Raw genomic sequence first — 22,308 nt, forward strand, 5'->3', positions numbered from 1 at the left:
AAGGCAAAGATAAATGAATGGGACTACATCAGAATAAAAAGTTTTTGCTCAGCAAGAGAAACTGATATAAAAATAAACAGACAGCCAACTAAATGGGAAATGATATTTTCAAACAACAGCTCAGACAAGGGCCTAATTTCCAAAATTTACAAAGAACTCATAAAACTCAACAACAAACAAACAAACAATCCAATAAAAAAATGGGAAGAAGACATGAATAGACACTTCTCCCAGGAAGAGATACAAATGGCCAACAGATATATGAAAAAATGCTCAGCTTCATTAGTTATTAGGGAAATGCAAATCAAAACTACAATGAGATACCACCTCACCCCTGTTAGATTAGCTATGATCAACAAGACGGGTAATAGCAAATGTTGGAGAGGCTGTGGAGAAAAAGGAACCCTCATTCACTGTTGGTGGGACTGTAAAGTAGTACAACCATTATGGAGGAAAGTATGGTGGTTCCTCAAATAACTGCAAATAGAACTACCTTATGACCCAGCAATCCCTCTACTGGGTATATACCCCAAAACCTCAGAAACATTGATACGTGAAGACACATGTAGCCCCATGTTCATTGCAGCACTGTTCACAGTGGCCAAGACATGGAAACAACCAAAAAGCCCTTCAATAGAAGACTGGATAAAGAAGATGTGGCACATATACACTATGGAATACTACTCAGCCATAAGAAACGATGACTTCAGATCATTTACAGCAAAATGGTGGGATCTTGATAACATTATAAGGAGTGAAATAAGTAAATCAGAAAAAAACAAGAACTACATGATTCCATACATTGGTGGAACATAAAAATGAGACTAAGAGACATGGACAAGAGGGTGGTGGTTACCAGGGGTGGGGGGAGGGAGAACAGGGGGAGAGTTAGGGGGAGGGGGAGGGGCACAGAGAACTAGATAGAGGGTGGCGAAGGACAATCTGACTTTGGGCGAGGGGTATGCAACATAATTTAATGACAAAATAACCTAGACATGTTTTCTTTGAATATATGTACCCTGATTTATTAATGTCATCCCATTACCATTAATAAAAATTTATTTAAAAAAAAAAAGAAAAAGATCTGATGAAAAAAATTTGTGTAATCATCGCCACAATTAATTATAGAGCATTACCTCAAAAAAGAAACCCTGTATCTATTGGCAATCAATTCCATTATCCCCTTCCAGCCTTACCAAAGCATTAATACATTTGCTTTATATATCTGCCTATTCTGGACATTTCATATAAACAGAATTATGTAATATACCATCCATTTGTGAATGACTTCTTTTTCTTTACAAATTGTCGTGTGTGTGTTTGTGTGTGTGTGTGTAATAGAGACAGAGAGGGACAGATAGGGACAGACAGACAGGAAGGGAGCAAGATGATAAGGATCAATTCCTCGTTGCGGCATCTTAGTTGTTCATTGCTTTCTCATATGTGCCTTGATCGGGGTGCTACAGCAGACCGAGTGTCCCGTTAGTTGCTCAAGCTAGAAACTTTGTCCTCGAGCTGATGAGCCTTGCTCAAACCACATGAGCCTGTGCTCAAGCTGGAGACCTCAGAGTTTTGAACCTGGATCCTCCACATCCCAGTCCAACACTTTATCCACTGCACCACCATCTGGTCAGACTGCATATTGTCCTTAAGGTTCATCTATGTTATAGCATGTATCAGTACTTTATTCCTTTCTATTCTGAATAATATTCCCTTGTGTTTACATACAAGCATTTTCAGCTTTCCCAAGTTGCTTTGAACTGTTTCTGTGAGCATGTGTGCTTCATCTTAATTTATTTTGTGTATATGTTAGAAAAATATGTCTTAGTGTTACTGTTTGTTTTATGACATTTTGGCTTCATTGAAACATGTTTCTTAGGAACATTCTATTTTTGTGTAGTGGGAGAAATCTATACCACATTTTTTTATTCATTTATCAACTAATGGTGATTTAATTTGCTTCTGCTTTTTGCCTATTATAAACATGCTGCTATGAACATTTGTGTAGAAGTCCTTTTGTGAACATGTGTTTTCATTTCTTTTGGGTATGAACCTAGGAGTGGAATTGCTAGGTCACACTAGGTCTATGTTTAATCTTTTGAGGAAGGGCAAAATTATTTTTCAAAACAGCAACAATATTTTCATTCCTACCAACATTATGTGAGGGTTTCAATTTCTCTACAAACATGCCAATAATTATATGTCCTTTTTATTATCATCTTTCTCTTGGGTATGAAATACTATCTCATTGCGATTTTAATTTGCATTATCCTAATGGCTAATAATTTTGGGCATCTTTCTACATTCTTATTGGCCATCTATATGTGTACTTTGGACCTACTAATCTTTAAAGTCCTTCTCTACTGTAACATTTAATACTGCTGATAACTTAGATCATCTACGTAGGAATACGCTATGAAGACATGCAGAGTTCGGTAAACAGTCAAAGACAGCGAGGCTTCTTAAGGGGAAAGTCCTGAGCGGACACAAGTCCAAGGGCCTCTCTGACTCCCTGCTGGGAACTGCAAAACAGCAGGATAAGATTCAGTAACAGAAATGTTTAGTATCTCACAAGGGAGATTAAAAGTCAGGGTGTGCCTTGTCCTTTACTCCATCCTCCCTGAAAACTTCTTCTGTCCGTTTTCTTGAGTTATTTGTACTGCCTAATACATACCTGAGTAAGGCTGGGGACAGGACTTCAGTCCTTCGGTCTGCGGACCAGGACTGTTGCCTCCCCTCAGCCCCTCGGAGCACTTCAGCTGGTATTCAAATAGCTCACTGTTGCTGCCGCACATTTAGATAAGTTGTTTGTAAGTTTTCTGCGCTGTAAAGGTACTCTTAACTGTTTGTAACTAATAAGTGTCTTGTGTGGAAATACTGTCATTGGTAGAAATGGTGTTCTTTTATGGAGTCACAGAAAAAGCATTTTACAGGACTTATATATGGAAGATTGTGGCTTGGTAAGGCTTAAATGAGTTGAAATGGAAGTCTTCCCAGAGCTTCCCAAAGTCTCATCTGCATATGTCCCTCCATGGAAAAAGTCCAGCTTTATTTTTTTTCATTAAGTCCAGTACAAATATTAGTGAACAAATAATCTGTGTCATGATTCAGTCTAGTTTCTCCCTGTCCTCATCCCACCAGCATAGTCTTTTAAGTTGTGTCATCCTGATGCTACTCGCAGGCCCATATTTAGAGCTCCTGCTTTGAGTTCCTGCCACTGCCAGGCTCCTGGTGGCCATTAGAACTGCCAAGACACAGGGCAAGCACATGTTTCCAAGTAAGGCAAGAAAGAAGAAAGGCTGATTCTTTGTTAAGTTTGGGTTTATGTCATCTTAGGCCAGGACTATCTTTTCTTTAAACCAGCCAATCAGTTTCTTAACCTTTCATAGGCTTGCACTGGTTCCCCCCACTAATCAATCAGAACCTTCTGCTGAGCTAGACTGGCAGGCCTTTGTGGCTGCCATCTTGGCTTCCACTGCATATGCTTCAAAGAGGGAACACAGAAGCACCTTCCCCTCCATAGATGAGGAAATGGAAAAATTGGTTCTTACTCCCTACATAGTAGTGGTAGTGGTGTTAATCCCCTTAGTGGTTCGATGCTCTTGGGTGACCAGAGTGGTAAAAGCTATAGCTTCCTAGCAAATGAAATGCTCCAACTTACTCCTCAAGCAGGCTTTTTAGTTTTATTAAGCTCCATATTTGATTTCCTCTGCTTTCTTCCCTTATTAATACTTAGCTACTTATGCTAACAATCCTTTGAGGATATGTAAACATGTTCCTCTTCTAACATTGACCCACTAGGTTTAGCATTCATTGGTGATTTTTTTTAAATCAATTATTATTAGAATAGTTGCCAAATGGTGATTTCGGTGAATTTTTAAGTTACTTTATATGAAAGGTTCTGGCAGTATTCTACCCTGTTAGATCATGATAAAGAAAGGGAAAAGGAGGAAAAGGAGAAGATGGAGGAGAAGAAAAAAGGAAAAAAAAATCTTTCTAAAATAATGTCTTCTCTATTATTTTTATATATTGTACTTTGTACTTCAAATAATCCTCTAAGAGCTATAACATTGTATCACAGATGGATATGGGCAGAACACCAAATTTAAAAGCAAACAAACAAAAAACACCTTTGTTGTCTACAGTTTATCTCCTTGAACAAAAATTAATTCAAAATGGATCAAAGAACTAAATATAAGATCTGAAACAATAAATTACATAAAAGAAAACATAGGTACTAAACTCATGGACATTGGCCATAAAAACACTTTATGAATTTGACTCCAAAGCCAAGAATATTAAAGGCAAAGATAAATGAATGGGACTACATCAGACGAAGAAGCTTCTGCACAGCAAAAGAAACTATCAACAATACAAATAGGCAACCAACTAAATTGGAGATGATATTTTCAAACAACAGCTCAGATAAGGGACTAATATCCAAAATATATAAAGAACTCACAAAAACTCAGCAACGAACAAACAAACAATCCAATAAAAAATGCGAAGAGGACATGAACAGACACTCCTCCCAAGAAGAAATACAAATGGCCAACTGATATATGCAAAAATGCTCATCATCACTGGCTATTTGAGAAATGCAAATCAAAACTACAATGAGAAACTACTTCACACCTGTTAGATTAGCTATTATCAACAAGACAGGTAATAAGTGCTGGAGAGGCTGTGGAGAAAAAGGAACCCTCATTCACTGTTGGTGGAAATGCAAATTAGTGCAACCATTATGGAAGAAAGTATGGTAGTTCCTCAAAAAATTAAGAATACAACTACCATATGACCCAGCAATCCCTTTACTGGGTATATACCCACAAAACTTGAAAGCATGGGTACATAAAGACACATGCACTCCATGTTCATTGCAGCATTGTTCAGGGTGGCCAAGACATGGAAACAATCCAATCCTCTATTGAAGGGCATTTTGGCTAAGAAGATTTGGTACATATATACAATGGAATACTACTCAGCCATAAGAAATGATAACATAGTATCATTTATGACAACATGGATGGACCTTGGTAACATTATACTGAGTGAAATAGTAAATCAGAAAAAGCTAACAACTGTATAATTTCATACTTAGGTGGGGCACAAAGTTGAGACTCATGGACATAGACAGGGTTGCAGTGGTTACCAGGGGGAAGGGAAGGGTGGAGAAGGAGTGGAATAGGGGAAGGGGAGGGGCTTAAAGAGAGACAAAATATAGGGTGACAGAATATGATTTGATTCTGGGTGATGGGTATACAACATAATTGACTGTCCAAACAATGTGGCGGTGTTTTCTCTAAATCTATGTACTTTGATTGACCAATGTCACCCTGTTAAATTTAATTGTCTAAATAAAGAAAACAACAACAAAAAACCCAACTTTGTTTCAACCCACACAACTAAAAAACTAACTCAACCAAGATTTAACACCCAAGGAATGTTCTCTCTCTTTCTCTTTCTCTCACTCTCTTTCTTTCTCCCCATAAATAATTAATGTGTATTTCATGCAAGTTATCTTTACATTCTATTGAAAAACCACAGTGTCTAAGATTAACATAACCATGGAATATATGATAAACTTGGCTCTAGCTTACCTAGGGCATACTCCTCATCTACTTTCCCCTCACTTCCAATCTCTAACCCAACTTTCCTTTTAACAAAACACATCTAAGGTTTACCCCGGAATCTTATTCTAAATCACTTTTCTATTGTCTTATTAAGAACACTCTTTTGGACCTACATGAAAGTGAAAATGCATATTTAGATAATTAAAATATGACACAATTATAAGTGTCAGAATGAAAGAAGCAATTACTAGGGTTGTTTTGTTGTTGTTTTTTAATTCCATTCCATTGGCTCTTTTAACATGTAAGTCCATAAAGGCTGCATTTCATCATTTCATTCAACCAGCGAGTTTAAATATATATAAAATAAAAGCCAACATAATGCCTGCATTCGCCATTCTGTCTTATTTAAGTCTGCTAATTGCTTTATGTTGAATCCCTGTGGTTTGGTTAATTGAGATTATCAAAAATCTTTGAAAATCTAACTCTCACAAAATTTGGCTTTTAGTGAGTCATTTTGAAGTGATTTTGGTCCCACTATGAAATCTCAACAAGTAAGAGCCCTAGGCCACCAGGTGTCCCTGCATTAGAATGCTTTGAAATTTCAAGCACCAGAGGCTGAATCCTATTTGGATTCTTCTTATGAATATCCTGGAATCAGAATATAAGAATTTGGTTTAATATTATGGAAAACTAAAATTTTCAGAACTACCTCCCAAGATATTCTAAATGTCATTGTATAGGACTGATAGCCAATAATATCATGCTTGTGGCCTAAAATATTTGGGAACTCAGTAAAGAAGAAATGCACTTTACAAAAAGATTGACTTGAAAAAAAGTTCCAAGTTTATGTATAAAGTTATTGAGCTGAATATAATTTTTGTCACATTTGCCGCTTCAGAAAAATGCAAGAAAAGTTTAGCACTTATTTGGTATTGACAATGCTTGAACAGTAGGAACAAAGGTGATAATAAGAAAAATTTCCAGATGATTTAGTTATGATTCAACTCAAAAGCTAGATGTCTGGCAACATTTTTACCCTACAATGAAATGTTAAACTCTAACATGAAATCCTGATTTGTCAAGGATAATTAATTCATGGAGTGGAATATTATTTCTCAATATTACCTGTGATTGGTAAAAAGTGACTTTATGGACACACTGTATACACACACACACACACACACACACACACACACATATATATATACACACACACATATATCATATATACACACACAGAGACAGAGAAAGGGACAGATAGGGACAGACAGAAAGGAAGAGAGAGAGATGAGATGAGAAGCATCAATTCTTCATTGTGGCACCTTAGTTATTCATTGATTGCTTTCTCATATATGAGAAAGCAAGGTGACCCGGGACTACAACAGAGTAAGCGACGCCATGCTTAAGCCAGCGACCTTGGGCTTCAAGCCAGAAACCTTTGACTCAAACTAGTGATGACAGGGTCATGTCTATGATCCCATGTTCAAGCCAGAGGCCACGCACTCAAGCTGGATGAGCCCATGCTTATGCTGTTGACCTCGGGGCTTCAAATCTGGGTCCTCCACTTCCCAATCGGATGCTCTATTCACTGTGCAACAGCCTGGTCAGGCTGTATATATATTTTCATATTATATAATACATCTAGACACGGAGAATGGCCCCAACAACCCCAGCACCTTCTGGCCCAGGGATCTGGAAGCAGGTTGAGCATCCTCACAGCTAATGGAACAGCCCCGCTGTGTGCAGCTGGTGGAAGGAGAAAGCGATGCCCTTCCCCCATACCTGTTCACTTCCCACCACAGGAAACTCCCTGTGCAGGGAGTGAGGAGGGGAGGGGAGGAACCTGGGCCATGACAGAGAGCCCATAGCTCTGCTTGCTGAGGCCTAATGTTGTCACTGGGAAAATCCCTCCTTAGGTGCCTCCTCCTTTGCCCACAGAGCACAGTGGGTCGTGTTTCTTCAAGAAGATATAGTTTTGTTATGTCATTTTCTATCTTTCTCTCCTGTAAATCAAGCCTGGGCAATGACTTCATAAAAAGAGAAGATGAAATATGAGGCAAATATGTAAGTCAGAGTTGAGTGCTCATGCAACTCCTGAGGAACCAGATACAAAAAAGTCACACTTCAGTGAGGACACTGCCTGCCCATGTGTGCAAGAGCCAGTAGAGAATCTTCCTAGCCTGCCTGGCCCAGAACCCTGAGCTCTCAGGCACAGTCCACCAGCGCCCCCTGCTGGTCTCAGAACACACAACCAACCGCCCATTTCACACCACCCAGCTCTCCTGGGAGGGCTCTGGTTTTGCAGTTGCATCTTTCCAATGAGGCTACCTGGGGCAGTAGAATTAGCTTATTCCCTCTATGATGTTGGGGTTAAGCCATTGATTTTTCCTAGTCACTAATGACCTGTAGAGAGCTCTATAAAATACTGTGTCACCAGATATTAAAGGATTACCTGACAGTTGAGTTACTTCTACCTGACTCCTGCTCCCATTACTGGAGCATGGCCCCATTGTTTTCTCCTAGCTCATGGACTGTTTAATTGTTTATCTTAGAGATAAGGGAATGACAGAAACATCAATCTGGTCCTGTTTGTGCTCTGACCAGGGATCAAACACATAACCTTTGCAGCTCAGGACAATTCTTTAACTAACCAAGCTATCCAGCCAGGACCGTTAAGTCAAGTCTTAGACTTAAAGTTCCCCATTAATCCCATTAGTTCATACCTGGTAATAATTCTACTGGGATGATCCATACGGGTTGAAATATGTGTTTGTTTTGCTCCTGTTAGTTGTTTGTCGTGAGTGTTTCCTGTTAGGTCCACAGCCCCCAGTGGACATGCCCTGACTTTTTTTTTATGTGTCCTTTGCCATGAGAACACATTGCTGTCAGGAAACAAATGTCTTATGTTTTTCATACTATTGCAGGTTCTTATTTACCCCTGAATGTGATATAAACAATACTTCCATTCTTCTGATTCTTAAGGTATTTAAGACATTTTTTCTATTTACGTAATTTTTCTAAATACAAATTCGATATAAAATACTGTGAGTAAAATTCTATCTGTTTTAGAAGTTCTTCCTTCATCATGAGATTTATAAACTCTATATTTTCTATTTTCAGTCTCCATTTTCCGGGCTCATTTTCATTTGTTAAGGGTTCTATGTATTTAATGGGGGTTGGATTAAAAAGGTTAGGTATAAATTAATTGATATTTACTCCATATCATTCTAATAGGAGAAAGCATAGGAAATGTAGAACGGGTCACGGGGTTAAACTAGAAGAAGCGAACAGGGACAGGCCTCAGAGCCACGCTGTTTCTGGGAAGGAGCTCCCGGGGCCTGGAGGTCAGGAGCTCCTCAGAGTGTCATCTCAGAAGCAAATAACACCCAGCTTCTCTCAGGTGTCAGGGTTCAAAGAATAAGCATCAAATCATAGGCCAGGAGCAAAGAGAGCCACGGGTTTGGGAGATGCCACCTGGGTCTCCCAGGTCACATATCCAGGGTTTCTGTTGTCCTTGTCACACCATCTAGAAATTCTGAGGGATATATTGTATCTGGGTACAAAGTGATTCTGTGTGAATTGAAGAGCAATAAGAAATAGAGTTGTCATGGCCCTGGCCGGTTGGCTCAGTGGTAGAGCATCAGCCTGGCGTGCAAGGGGTCCCGGGTTTGATTCCCCGCCAGGGCACACAGGAGAAGCGCCCATCTGCTTCTCCACCCCTCCCCCTCTCCTTCCTCTCTGTCTCTCTCTTCCCCTCCCATAGCCAAGGCTCCATTGGAGCAAAGATGGCCTGGGAGCTGGGGATGGCTCCTTGGCCTCTGCCCCAGGTGCTAGAGTGGCTCTGATCGCGGCAGAGCGACCCCCCGGAGGGGCAGAGCATCGCCCCCTGGTGGGCAGAGCGTCGCCCCTGGTGGGTGTGCCAGGTGGATCCTGGTCGGGCGCATGCGGGAGTCTGTCTGACTGTCTCTCCCCGTTTCCAGCTTTGGAAAAATACAAAAAAAAAAAAAAAAAAGAAAAAAAGAAATAGAGTTGTCGGTGAGCCCTAAAATCAGGCCAAGGTGAGATCATAAGACCTCCTGGTTTCAAAGCCAAAGTGTCAGGAGAGGACAAGACCTGAGCAAGGGTGGTCACAATCAGGAACAGAGCAGTGATGGGTCCCAGGGGAAGGAGGGTAGATTTTCACCTCACTTCTCTATGGCGGGAAGTTCTCTTTGGCATCGAGCTGTGTTCAGTCTGTGGCAGTGATGGTCAGCTTCCTCATCATCTAGAGCTTGGGGGTCAGGGAGGCCATGCGCACACACAGGAGACAGAGAAGAGGCAGAACCCCCGAGGGTCAGTCTCCCCTGTCTGTGTCGCAATGTAAGAGATCTGCCCAGAAACCCTGGCAACCATTGCCATGGTAACCCTCCATGTATGTGCTCCCCTGGGGCAGGAGAAGGCTACCTCAGGTCTGGGCTCATCAAGAGCTTCACGGAGTGAGTGACACAGGTACACACTGGGGAGTCCCCACTCCTGATGTCCCACGGCCCACCCCACACCCTGGATTGTTGGAAAACTCCCATGGGCTGTCAGAGGAGAGAGGGCTCAGTCAGTGCTTGTGGGTTCAGGTCACCCACTGAGGGGAGTCTCCATGACCCTGAGTGCTGTTATCTCATCCATGGACTCACATCACTGCCTTTCGTGAAGCAAGCTCTGCATTTTCTCAGCAACGGTGGAGTGTCACCCATCCCCTCAGGTCCCATAGAGAGATGTACTGAACTCAGACTACAACACTCATCTCCTCTTGACTAACTACCATCTCCAGGATATCACACCTGAAGGCACAGGTACCTGTGAGAGTGCAGGTCAGCTTTGTGCCTGAATTCTTTCCGAGCCTGTGTCCTCACATAACACAGCATCTCATGTTGTGGTGCCTCGTGCCCGCATGGCGGTTGGCAGTGAATTCCGGACCAAGCCAGACAGCTTTACCTCAGCCTCATGGTGCTGACGCTAAAGGAGGGAGGTGTATGCGGGCCTCTCCTTCACCTACTACACTGGATACAGGGATGGCAGAGAGCTCGCTGCTTCCCTCAGGGGGCTGCAAAGGGGTGAATGTGGGTGGGGTCGTGCAGGAGCAGGAATCAGACACAACATGAGAGCTGAGGGGACATGGGCATGACGTGAGGATCCTGTGGGTCTGGGTGAAGATGTAGAGAGATTCACAAGGTGATAAGAAGACGGAAGACAGAAATACATCACATGACTCAGGGGAAGGGAATGGCCAGGAAAAATGATATTACAGTAGAATTCTGAAATGCAAACTCGCAGGGGAAGAGCTTCATGGCCTCAGAAGATGCACTTTGGTTCGTCAGGTCACTGAGCTTGCTGGCTGGTTGAGGCTCCTGGAAAGAAAGAGTGGTAGCAGCCATGTGTCAGGGGGTGAGATGTGAAGAGGGTGAAAAGGTAGACAGAGGGACAACAGAGTCATGTTAAGACGTATCAGATGGCAACTCTAAGAGAACGTGCAAAATCTAGATGTCCTTCTTTGGATGTTCTGTATAAGAGGAATCATGGTGATTTGTAGATTTGGTCACAGGAGAAAATAAACCCAATGCTTAGCATTTCATTACCCTTTGCAACATTATCATTTTATTTTCAACACACACAATTTGCACCATTGGCCATATCTTAGCATAATAAAAATAGTAAGATTTTAAAATATTCCCTAAAAGTATTTAGCATCTTAGTGGTGTCCAAGGTAAAATATAAGTTGAACAAACTTTTTGAAACATGTTCCTGCCCTGTTTGTGTGCGAGTTATGTGCGTAACTTTTAAAAATTATTTTGTGACATGTTGACGTTACTTAGTGAGATAGCTAAGTGTATTATTATTCATAATCTGTCTATAGTGTTGTGACTGAGTGCCAAGTAAAACCTCAGTAAATTACTTCTTTAGGATCCTTGAATATTTACCAAGAGCTACTAAAATTTTCTTTGGCTCTAAGTTTCTGAAACACGAGGTCAGCAGAGACTCATTTTTGTGACAATGGGCCGGGGTTGATTCTTTGTGGTCATTAGCTGATTGGTAGAGGAAGATGAGAACATAGAGACTAGAATTGGAAAAAATAGTTGACCCTTGGCCTATGAGCATAACATAACATGATAGATACAGACGGATGATTCCATAAGGACAGTGACAAGGACAGCCAAGCTAGGAAAACCAAGAGAGTTTACCTGTGGCTCTCATGGTTGGCTTATATCCTGGAGGGGCACAGTCCCTATGGAATCAGTCAGGCTGATTCTGATGTCATCTGTGACCAGGCCCCTGTGAGGTGGACATTGTCAGCAATGGCACAAAGGTTGCAGAGGGAGAAGTTGTTTTGTTTGGGGATCAGAAGGAGCCCCAACAAAAAGTATGTAAATAGAGGATAGTTTTTGGTGCTGGATTCAGTCTGGGCCTCACCCGACAGAGTGACAGGTAGAAGAGAGATGCCAAGGTGTAGTGTGGAGGTAACCACCACTGAAGGTTTTCAACTTTTGTTAACTTTTTACTACCTCAGTTAACATGAAGCAATCTTGCTATTTCTCAAGAGATTACCTGAATTTCAGTTCACTCACAGATCAGAGTGCTGGCCCAGACTGGTCAGTGCAGGGATATCTGAATGGCCAGGGAGCTGAGCTGTAGTTCATGAGATGGGAACATCCTGGTTCGTGTCCCTGCCCGATCCCAGTGTCCACCATACATGTCCCAAAGTGAACTAATGAAGACATTGGGAGGAAGAGAGTTGAGCATAGGGAGGAAATATTAGCTGAAATTTCTATAATTTTCATTTCATATATGAACCCCAAATCTCAGTGAAACATGGTTGAATTGTGACTAACCCCAGTTCTAAATGGACAGACTCTATGTAAACTAAACCGTTGAGACAAGCCCTTTCCTTATCACAAGGATGTTGACAGGGGGATGGTGTGAGTAACTGGGTCCAGTCACCTTGAAAGCTGAGTTTCTGATCAATGGTCAGAGAGGGACTGTCTTTCCATCCCTGGGGTTTTATTATATATATTTGATGCCTGTGACTGCAGAAATATTTTGTGCCCATGTAGGAAACCAGCCTGTAGAAAGAATATTTCTGCTTGTTTGTTCCCGCTCACCCTCAGACATCATCCCCAACAGTGGGGTGAACTTTCCTGCCATGTCCACATAGCACCCTGAGTCCCTAGACCTACGTCCAGCATGTGGTAGTTGTTGAGCAGATGGGTGGATGCACATCATCTGGAAAGTTAACACTCCTGGACTCTGTGCCCCTGGTCTGTCCTTACCCCTTGATATGGGTGTAACTGTGTCACCTCAATATCATGAGGTAAAGCCCAGCCACAATGCAACTGTCTTTGGAGAGAACACATTGTAATTAGGGTAAAAAAGGCCATATGGAGGGAGTGCCCAAATCAAGTAGGGCTAGTTTAACATAAGAAGAGGCAGAGAAATTTGCAGTGAGCACACACAGAGAAAGGCCATGTGAAGACTCAGCCACAGTGCAGCCCTCTGCCAGCAAAGGTGAGAGGTATCAGGAGAAATGAAACCAACACCTTGATCTTGGACTTCCAGCTTTCAGACCTGTGAGAAAATTTGTTTCCGTTGGATAAGCTGCACAGTCTGTTTCTTATGTTACAGTGGCCCTGCCCTAACGTGTCCTCATGGACCCAGGTCATCTCCCTCAGCAACCAGGGACTTCTGCTCAGTTTGAATAAGCCAGACTCTGCATTGCCACCAAGGACAGGTTTGAGGGCAGAATCTGAGACTATGAGGGCACGTTCTGGGGACCAAGTCTCCTTCGGTGGTTCTCAAACACCAGTATTTGTCCAAAGTGAAAAGGAAGAAGCTGTCTTCATATGGGTCTCTCATGAAGGCGCCAACGCAGGTAGAAAACAGGATTGTGTCTCACTTCCCCACTGGCCTGGAGCACGGTGGGAGTTCTGAGGCTGTTGTCACAGGGCTGTTGGTGACAATAAGTCTTGCCCTCAGGCTGAAGCCCAGTGATGGTCAGGGAGCCTGAACTGTCAGACTGGGAGCCAGAGAATCAGCTGAGAACCCCTGAGGGGGAATGGCTCTCTTAAAAGAAGAAAGCAGCTGCTGTCTCAGGAGTGGGGACTGCCCAGGGGACCCGTTGCGGGAGACAGCAGGTTTTTGTCTCACTTCCCCACAGGCCTGCAGCACTGTGTGAGCACTGAGACTCCTGTCATAGGACTGGCAGTAATAATCAGCCTCGTCCTCAGCCTGGAGCCCAGTGATGGTCAGCGTGGATGAGCTGCCAGACTTGGAGCCAGAGAATCTATCGGGGACCCCCGGGTCACGATAGCTATCACCATAGATGAGGCGTTTGGGGACTGTTCCTGGGAGCTGTTGAAACCATTGCACACTGTTACCAGCACCGATGTTGGAACTGCTCCCAGTGCAGGAGATGGTGACCCTCTGTCCCAGGGCCCCAGACACTGAGGGCAGCTGATTCAGCACAGCCTGGGCCCAGGACCTTGGAAGAGTGAGAGACACAGAGATGATGATTCTGGGTCAGGAGACAAGAGGACAAAGCAGACCCCATCTCTCTTCCCAAGGACCCTTCTCTTGTCCCCTTATCCAGTCACCTGTGAGGTGAGCAATGAGGGTGAGCAGGAGAGGGAACCAGGCCATGGTGGGGATCATCCCTGAGTCCTGTCTCTGTGGCCCCACAGCTGAAGCAGAGCTTCCCCCACATCTCTCCCTGCCCCTCTTCATACTCTGCAAGGGGGAGGAGCTACTCATGCAAATGAGACCCATCCCAGATTTTTGATCCCTCACTGAATTGGGGTCACATTCCTGTGCCTGAGGATGTTAGAGAGTGGATTGTGGTGGGGCTCTGTATTGCCCAGGGGATGACAAGGTCACAGCTGTGAGCCTTGAACAGAGAGCCTCAGGCAATGCCAAGTAACAGGTCACAGCACTGATTCCTCCCAGACCTTCAGGAACGGTCCTTGTGCGCCCCCTGGTGCCCAGACCTAGGTACAGCATGATGTAACATGGTGAGTAAGGCCCATCAAAGACGGTTTCTGCTTCCCACAACTGTGTTGTTGTAGCTGTCTACCTACCTCAAATTGGGCAGAGGAGACATGCCAAGAGAAACCCAGGAAGTTAATCCTAATGTGTTCGAACAGCTATAACTCCCCTTGAGCAGGATCATTTCCTGAAGGTAAACTTCTCATGATGGGTGTCTCTTGACCTGGTGGGGCTGCCCCGCAGTGATGAGAAGAGTGGCCACTGCTGCACCTTGGCCCCCAGGGATTCAGACAGTATCCCCGTTCAGGACAGAGCACAGCATAGCAGTGATGAGTCATGTTTATACACTATGGACACGGTTCCCTGACCATCAGGGCATCATGTCAGGGTTGGAACCTCTGCTACGCTTGCAACTGTTGTGAACTTGATGCCCTCAGCCCTGTCTCTGGCTGTGCTGTCCCGCTGTCCTATGTCCCAGGGCTGCTGCAACAAAGTACCACACACTGAGTGACCTAGAGTGAGGGACATGAATTCTCTCTCAGTTGTGGAAGTGAAGTCTGAGATTAGAGTCCAGTAACATTAAATATTGCTATAAACATTTAAAAGGAAATAAGAGGGCTCAGTAACATAAATAATTCTATACACTATTATGAAGTGTGATTTATTCTAATGTAGAAATTTTTTAATATTAAGAAATATTTTAATATAAAACAAGGAACCTCGACCAAACCTTCAGAGATTAGATGGTTCCAATTATATTCTTCATACTTTTCCTCAATACCCAAAAGTATATAGACTGTAATATTTTTTGGTTACAGCATTGATAAACACAATTATTCATAAGTTACTGAAAAAGAAAAATTACAGTCCAATAACATTAAATATTGCTATAAGTGTTTAAAATAACATAAGAAAGCTTAGTAACATATAAATAATTCTATTATAAAGTATATTTTATTCTAATGATACAAATTTTGTTTACTATTAGGAAATATTTTAATATAAAGCAATATATTAATACATCAATAAATATGACCATGCTGTCTTGATTGATGCTGACAAAGCCCTTTTTTGAGATTTATCACCAACTTCTGAAAAAGCCATATAAAACTACAAACATATGCATTTATAATTTGGTAATAAACATTCACACAGGGGCATAACTTGGTATTAAATACAGCATCTTAGTTAATGAAATGAGGAAGGGACATGTCCACAAAAATCAGCAACAGGCAAAAGATGATCTTTATCTCCATTGTTATTGACAGCATTCTGCAAGTACTCCTGCCCTTCACACCAGGGGTCTTCACAGACCAGAAGGGGAAAGCTAAAGATGAGCCCAGGGAAGAGGCACCTGGCTCTTGATCACCATGGGTCCTGGTGGGACAGCTTACCCAGTGAGCACACATACCTGAAGCTCCCAGGTAGCCCTGAGTGATGAGCCAGCTGGTTGGAGCAATCTCAGGATTGTCACACACTGTCCCGCTCTGCCCTCAGACCCCAACCCCTCCTGTCCTCTCTGACACACCGGGCCCTCCAGTAGAGGAGCACTGCTGTCCTGATCCTCTCTTCTGAAGATGCTTGTGACATCACAGAGGGACTTGGACCTCTAGGATTGTAGACAAAGAGGGCATTGGGCTAAGGTTGTAACTCTCACTACTAAAGGGTATCAGAGATCTTATCTTTCACGTTGGCCAGCAATACACACACACTGATGTTTACTACATCATCCATTTCATCTCCAAAAATACAGACTATTTTCCCTTCATTTTTTTATAGACCAAAAGCCCAAATTTATTCTTTTTCTTTAAATTTTTTTCTTTTGCATAGAGGCAGGGAGGCAGAGAGACAAACTCCCACATGTGCCCCAATCAGGATACATCCCGCAAGCCCCCTACTGGTGGGTGCTCTGTTGCTCAGCAACCAAGCTATTTCGATGCCTGAGGTGAGGCCATGGAGCCATCCTCAGAGTCTGGGGCCAAATTGCTGAAATTGAGCCATGGCTACAGAAGAGAGATAGAGAGACTGAGAGAGAGGGAGAGAAGGGGGAGGGGTGGAGGAGCAGATGGTCGCTTCTCCTGTGTGCCCTGACAGGGAATCAAACTGGAGACTTCAACATGCTGGACTGATGCTCTACAACCAGCCAGGGCTCAAATGCCCCAATTGAACACACCTGTTTTCCCACACTCTCATCTCCAGTACCTGGAAACCCAGGTAAGATCTGAGGCTGCTATGTCCAGACAAGTGCAGTTTCTAACTCTTTGTTTTTCATACTGGTGGGATCAACTTCCTCTGTCCCACTGAGGTCTGTCTGGGCACACACTGTGCCCTGTCCAAGGAGCTCTGTCCTGTGTGGACATGACTGGGTAGTGTAGGTGCCATTAAGAATGGCTAGATGGGGACACATAAGGGAACACCCTGGAATAAACAGACAGGTGGAAGGACATCAGATCCTCAGGTGCTAGTGACAGAGATGTCAAGAGTCACAGGACAATCAGTGGCAGCTTAGGGGTCTCAGAGGGGGTTTATGTGTCTCGCTTCCTCCTGAGCACACAGCACTGTGTGCATTGAGTCTCATCATCTTCGGGAATGTTATCATGACCCCATCCTCAGTCCTCCTCTTCACTCATATGCTGAGTGGTTCATGCAACTTTCAGTTATGATTATAAATGAGACTGGCTTCTAATCTTCAATCCTGATACTGTCCCTGTTGGGTTGGGATCCTTTGATTTGATAGAAGGAGAAAATGAGTTTAGGATGCATGAGCTCATTTTAGTAAATACTTTTCAACACATATAAACAAAGACTTTGATACTGTGGATGGCAGAGCCAGCAGCATCTGACCCGCCCCCAGAAGTGGGTTAGACGGGGGGGGGGGGGGGGGGGGGGGGGGGGGGCAGATATCCTGGGTGATGAGCACCGGTGCCAGATGATGGCGCTGAGGAGTGCAAACGCCCGCTCCTTCCATTCCGTCTCTTTCCTGTGAAGGAGACTCTGTTCAGGGAGAGACAAGGTAAGAGGATATATCAGCCATGCTCATGAACCCCCAGAATTCTGTTTGCTGAGGACTAATGGTTGATATTTAAAAATTCCTGCTTCGGGGTCTCCTATCCTGTGCCCATGGAGCACTGCAGGTCAAGTTCTTCAAGCAAATACAGTTTCCTTTTGTTGTTTTCTACCTATTTTAAGCTGTAAATAAGGCCTGGACAATTGAATCCATGAGGGGAGGGGGCTGAGATGTGAGGTAAGTGTGTGAGTCAGAGCCGACTGCTCATGCGCCTTTCTGGGTACACATGTGCAGGAGAGTCACACTTCACTGAGGACACTGCCTGCCCATGTGTGCAAGAGGCTGTGGAGTATTTTCCCACTGGGCCTGGCCCTGAACCCAGAGCTTTCAGGCACAGGTCACAAGCGCTCCCTGCTGGTCACAGAACTCATGTCCTGCAGCCCCTTCCAAACCACCCAGCAATCTGGAAGGACTCTGGTTTGGGCAGTTGGATCTTTCTGATGCCACAACCCAGGGCAGTAGAATCAATAGTTCTTCTCAGTGTAGTTGAGAGTTGACACATTTATTTTTCTATGTTTCTAATGATCTCTAGGAAATAAAATGAAGTGCTATGTTAGCAGATATTAAAGGATTGTCTGAGATTTGAGTTTGCTTCTATCTTGCCCCCGGGTTCATTATTGGTACATGACCACCCTGTACAAGGTCCGGGATTAAACATGAGAGCACCTGGTTTTATTGACTAGGTTCTGCAGAGAACCCTGTTGGTTGTAACCTGGTGATTACTGTACTGGGTGACCTTGCCAGTGGATTGCTTTGGTTTCGGGGTTGTTGTCAGGGCTCCTGTCAGCTCCCCGTCCTCACTGCACACGTCCTGGCTCTTTATCTGTGTCTTTGCCATGAGAACATGATGTTGTTAGAGAAGAAAGGTCTTTTTTTTTTTTTTATTCATTGAGTGTCTTCTCATTTACCCTTGAACTCATCTTGGGAATATATATATATATATATATATATATATATATATACACACACACACACACACACACATACATATATATGTATATATACATACATACATACATAATATATATATATACACACATAAGGGTGGGCAAGTAGGTTTACAGTTAGTTGTAATACAACTAAAAACATAATAATTAATAAATAATAACACAAGTTGAAATGTTGTGGTTCATGTATTCAGATGTGTAAACATACTTTTTGGTCACCCTTGAATATATAGATATAATAAATAGCTATCTGATAAATTTAAGATACTTTTTGTCTAGTTTTTTGATTTTCCTCAAAATTGCTATAAAAGCACATCTCATCTCTTTTCAGAGCTTACTTCTTCATTTCTGACCTAAACTGCTCCAGCCCTGCCATGTCCTAACCCACATTAGCCCTGATAAAGTTCATTTGTCAAGAGTTCAGAAATTCTAATAGGGTTAGATTTATAAATTCTCAGTTAAAAAAATAGATGTTTACTCATTATCACACCAAACAAAGAACCACAGAGGGAAAGGTATGACAGGTCATGTGGTTACAGTGGAGGAAGTGAGCAGGTGACAGGTCTGAGAGCCATGTCCTCAGAGAGAGGGTCCCCCAGAACCTGGAGATCAGGATTCCTCAGAGGGTGACCTCCAGGAAACAGAGAGAGCAGCTTTCCTGAGTGGTGAGGGTGCAGGGGACGGGCATCAAGCCCAGGCCGGGAGCAGGGCCATGCAGGGAGGTCAGGGCACAGATGCCAGACTTGTGCATTTCTTGTCACCTGCCAGCAGCTCTGAGGAATATTTTGTATCTGAGTACAAAGTGATTCTGTTTGAGTTGGAAGGTCAGTAATAAAGGTAAATAATTTATTGACCACTGAAGACAGACCAAGTCAAGAACATGAGACCACCTGGTTTAATAGCCTAGGTGACAGCAGAAGCTGTCTCATGACCAGTGGGTGACACATCAAGGAAAGAAAAAGAATGGGTCGTGGAGAAGAGGTGGGCACAAAATTATCTCTTTCCCTTGAAACAGGTGTTCTTTGTACATGGGGTGGTATTGATCTAAGTGACAGTGATAGCCTCCTCATCAGGCTAGAGGTCAAAGGAGGTCAGTGAGGCCATGTGCACAACCAGGAGCCAGACAAGAAGGCTGGACCCCTGACACTCAGGCACTTTTGTCCCAAGTCACAGGTGTGGGAGAAGCAGGGTTACTGGCTGGGCGCTCACTGTGTTTGCTGCTCCATGCTCAGGAGACCATAACCTCAGACCCTGGTTCATCAAGAGCTTCACAAGGGAAGTGACAGACACTGGGGAGTCCCTGTTCCTGATGTCCAGCCCACCATCACCCCAGATTGTTGGAAAGCTCCAGTGGGGTGAGAAGACAGGACACAGGGCATCAGGGCTCAGGAAACCCCCTCTTGGAAGATCGCTGGCCCTGAGTGCTGTCGGCTGTAAGAGTGTTTCATTCATGGAGCCACCTCACCCCTTCCCTGGAGCGGGCTCCTCATTGTCCCAGCAACGATGGAGTATTCTCACCCTATTGAGACCCCAAATATTTCTTGACCTCAGTTCACAAATTTCCCTCTTATTAATCACCTCTCTCCTGATTGAACAGCAGGCTCAGGTGCCCAGCAAAGGCTGCACCAGCTCTGTGCTGAAAGTCATCCCGGGTCAGAGTCACCATCGAGACCTCACATCTTGAGACCCCATCCAGGGTACTCAGAGCTCTTCCGTCGCCTGTGCACAAGCACTTGGGAGGAAGGGGAAAGTCTTGCCTGTGGAAGACGGTCCACCTGCTAGGATGGTCTTTGGATTCTGAAAAATAAAAAATAAGAAAGTCATTTTCTTATTCTTCAATCCCACAAACTCTGGTTTACCACACATGGCTAACAGGCAAAATGTAAGTAACATAATGAGGAATTTATTTTTGATACTGGTTTTATTTTCCTTAGACTTCAGAAACATGGAATAAAAAGTAAATACTAGAGATTCTAAACCAGAAGTTACTTCCAAATATAGTTTACATTTAGAAGTTTCTTTTTAAAATGCTCATTTGTTGTGAATCAAGACTGTAGAGGTCGATGTTTATGTCCCACTTCCCCATCTGTGTGTGTCACTGTGAGAAACACCACTGTGGCCGACTGCACAGTAATAGTCCGCCTCGTCCTCAGGCTGGAGCCCAGAGATGAGCAGGAGCCCCGCATTGGCCGAGGCCTCTTTGGATCCAGAGAAGCGGCTGGGGACCCCGGAGCCCTGATGTTTATCTGAGTCTGAGTAGAACCACAAGAGATACCTGGGAGGGCTGCCTGGTTTCTGCTGGTACCATTATATGTGGTAGCTGCCAACACTGATGTCACTGCTCAGGGTGCAGGTGAGTCTGGCTGATGCTCCAGGAGATGCAGAGAGGGAGGGCGGCTGAGTCAGCACAGGATGGGACAGGGAACTTGCAAACACAGAGGAGGGGTCAGAGACACCAGTGAATATTATCAGGATTATGAACAAGAGGAGAGTGAATTTTGAAAATGTCCAATTTTCCTAAGACCTGATCCTACCTGCACAGTGAGAGAGGAGCGCGAGGAGGAGAGGGGTCCAGGCCATGGTGCTCACAGCCCTGAACCCACAGTGGGGCTGGGCTGTCCCAGGCCTTCTTTTCTTCTCCGCCCTCTGCCAGAGGAGGGGCTGTCCATGCAAATGTGTGTCCCTCAGTGACCGCCCCGCCCCTCCCTGAGGTCTGGTTCTGAGCTCAGCTCACACCCCACACTGAGGAGGATAGCCATTAATTCATCCCTTGGAAGAGCTCTGGGAGGAAGCACCTGCTGGACCTCACAGAGGTGGGCACAGGGAACTCTATAAGTTTGTAGTGAAAACGGCTGCTGAAGGCCCAGCCCTCAGACCCAGGCTCTATTGAGTGAATATTTCTCACCAGCTGTGGTGGGAATTCAGGACTGTCCCACAGCACCTCCTGCTGGTCACACAGTACAAACCCCCTCATGCCCAAAGTTTCTGGGTTTCCTACTGGTTACAGCAGCTCACCAGGTCACTGTGTCTATTCACACGCCCATAATCTGACTCCTAAAGATATGATTCAGCTGTTCCACCTCTGCGTATTTATCTGGACCTAAAAAATAGTACCTCAAAAAGAGACATGGGCCTGACCTGTGGTGGTGCATTGGATAAAGCATCGACCTGGAATTGCTGAGGTCGCCAGTTCGAAACCCTGGGCTTGCCTGGTCAAGGCATATATGGGAGTTGATGCTTCCAGCTCCTCCCACCTGTCTCTCTCTCTCTCTGTCTCTCTCTCTCTCCTCTCTAAAATGAATTAAAAAAAAAAAAAAGAGACATGCACCCCCACGCTCATGGCCACATTACTTTAAGCAGCTGAGATATAAAACAACCTAAATGTTCATCAATAAATGAATATATGTATGAATGTATATGAATATTATTCATTACTAAAGATAGAACCTTTGGACAATAAGCTAATTGAAATATGTCTGACAGATGATGACGAAAACTATATGTTCTCACTGATAAGAGGAATTAAACCATGACATAGGGGTTACTTGCTCTGCTCCTTAATCTGTGTATATTTTTCAACTTTTCCTTATAAAATTTCATCTCAAAATTATATAGCTAGCAAGTTACAAAAACTGAAATAACTGAGTTATGAAAAATCATTGAATAAGCGTATTCTTGACTTTCACAAATTGAAAATATATTGTAATAATAATAA

At 43.7% G+C, this 22,308-nt stretch overlaps 1 gene segment (V, D, J or C); it reads right to left on the reverse strand.

Annotated features, from left to right (window-relative positions):
* LOC136393963 (probable non-functional immunoglobulin lambda variable 5-48) overlaps positions 1 to 21,193 on the reverse strand; it is a 114,300-nt gene extending 93,107 nt beyond the window's left edge. Inside the window, 1 exon segment of the V gene segment in view lies at positions 21,128 to 21,193. Coding sequence covers positions 21,128 to 21,173 — 46 coding nt within the window.
* Between the last annotated feature and the right edge of the window lie 1,115 nt (positions 21,194 to 22,308).

This window comes from Saccopteryx leptura, chromosome 2 (genome assembly GCF_036850995.1).
Source record: "Saccopteryx leptura isolate mSacLep1 chromosome 2, mSacLep1_pri_phased_curated, whole genome shotgun sequence".
Taxonomy (NCBI): domain Eukaryota; kingdom Metazoa; phylum Chordata; class Mammalia; order Chiroptera; family Emballonuridae; genus Saccopteryx; species Saccopteryx leptura.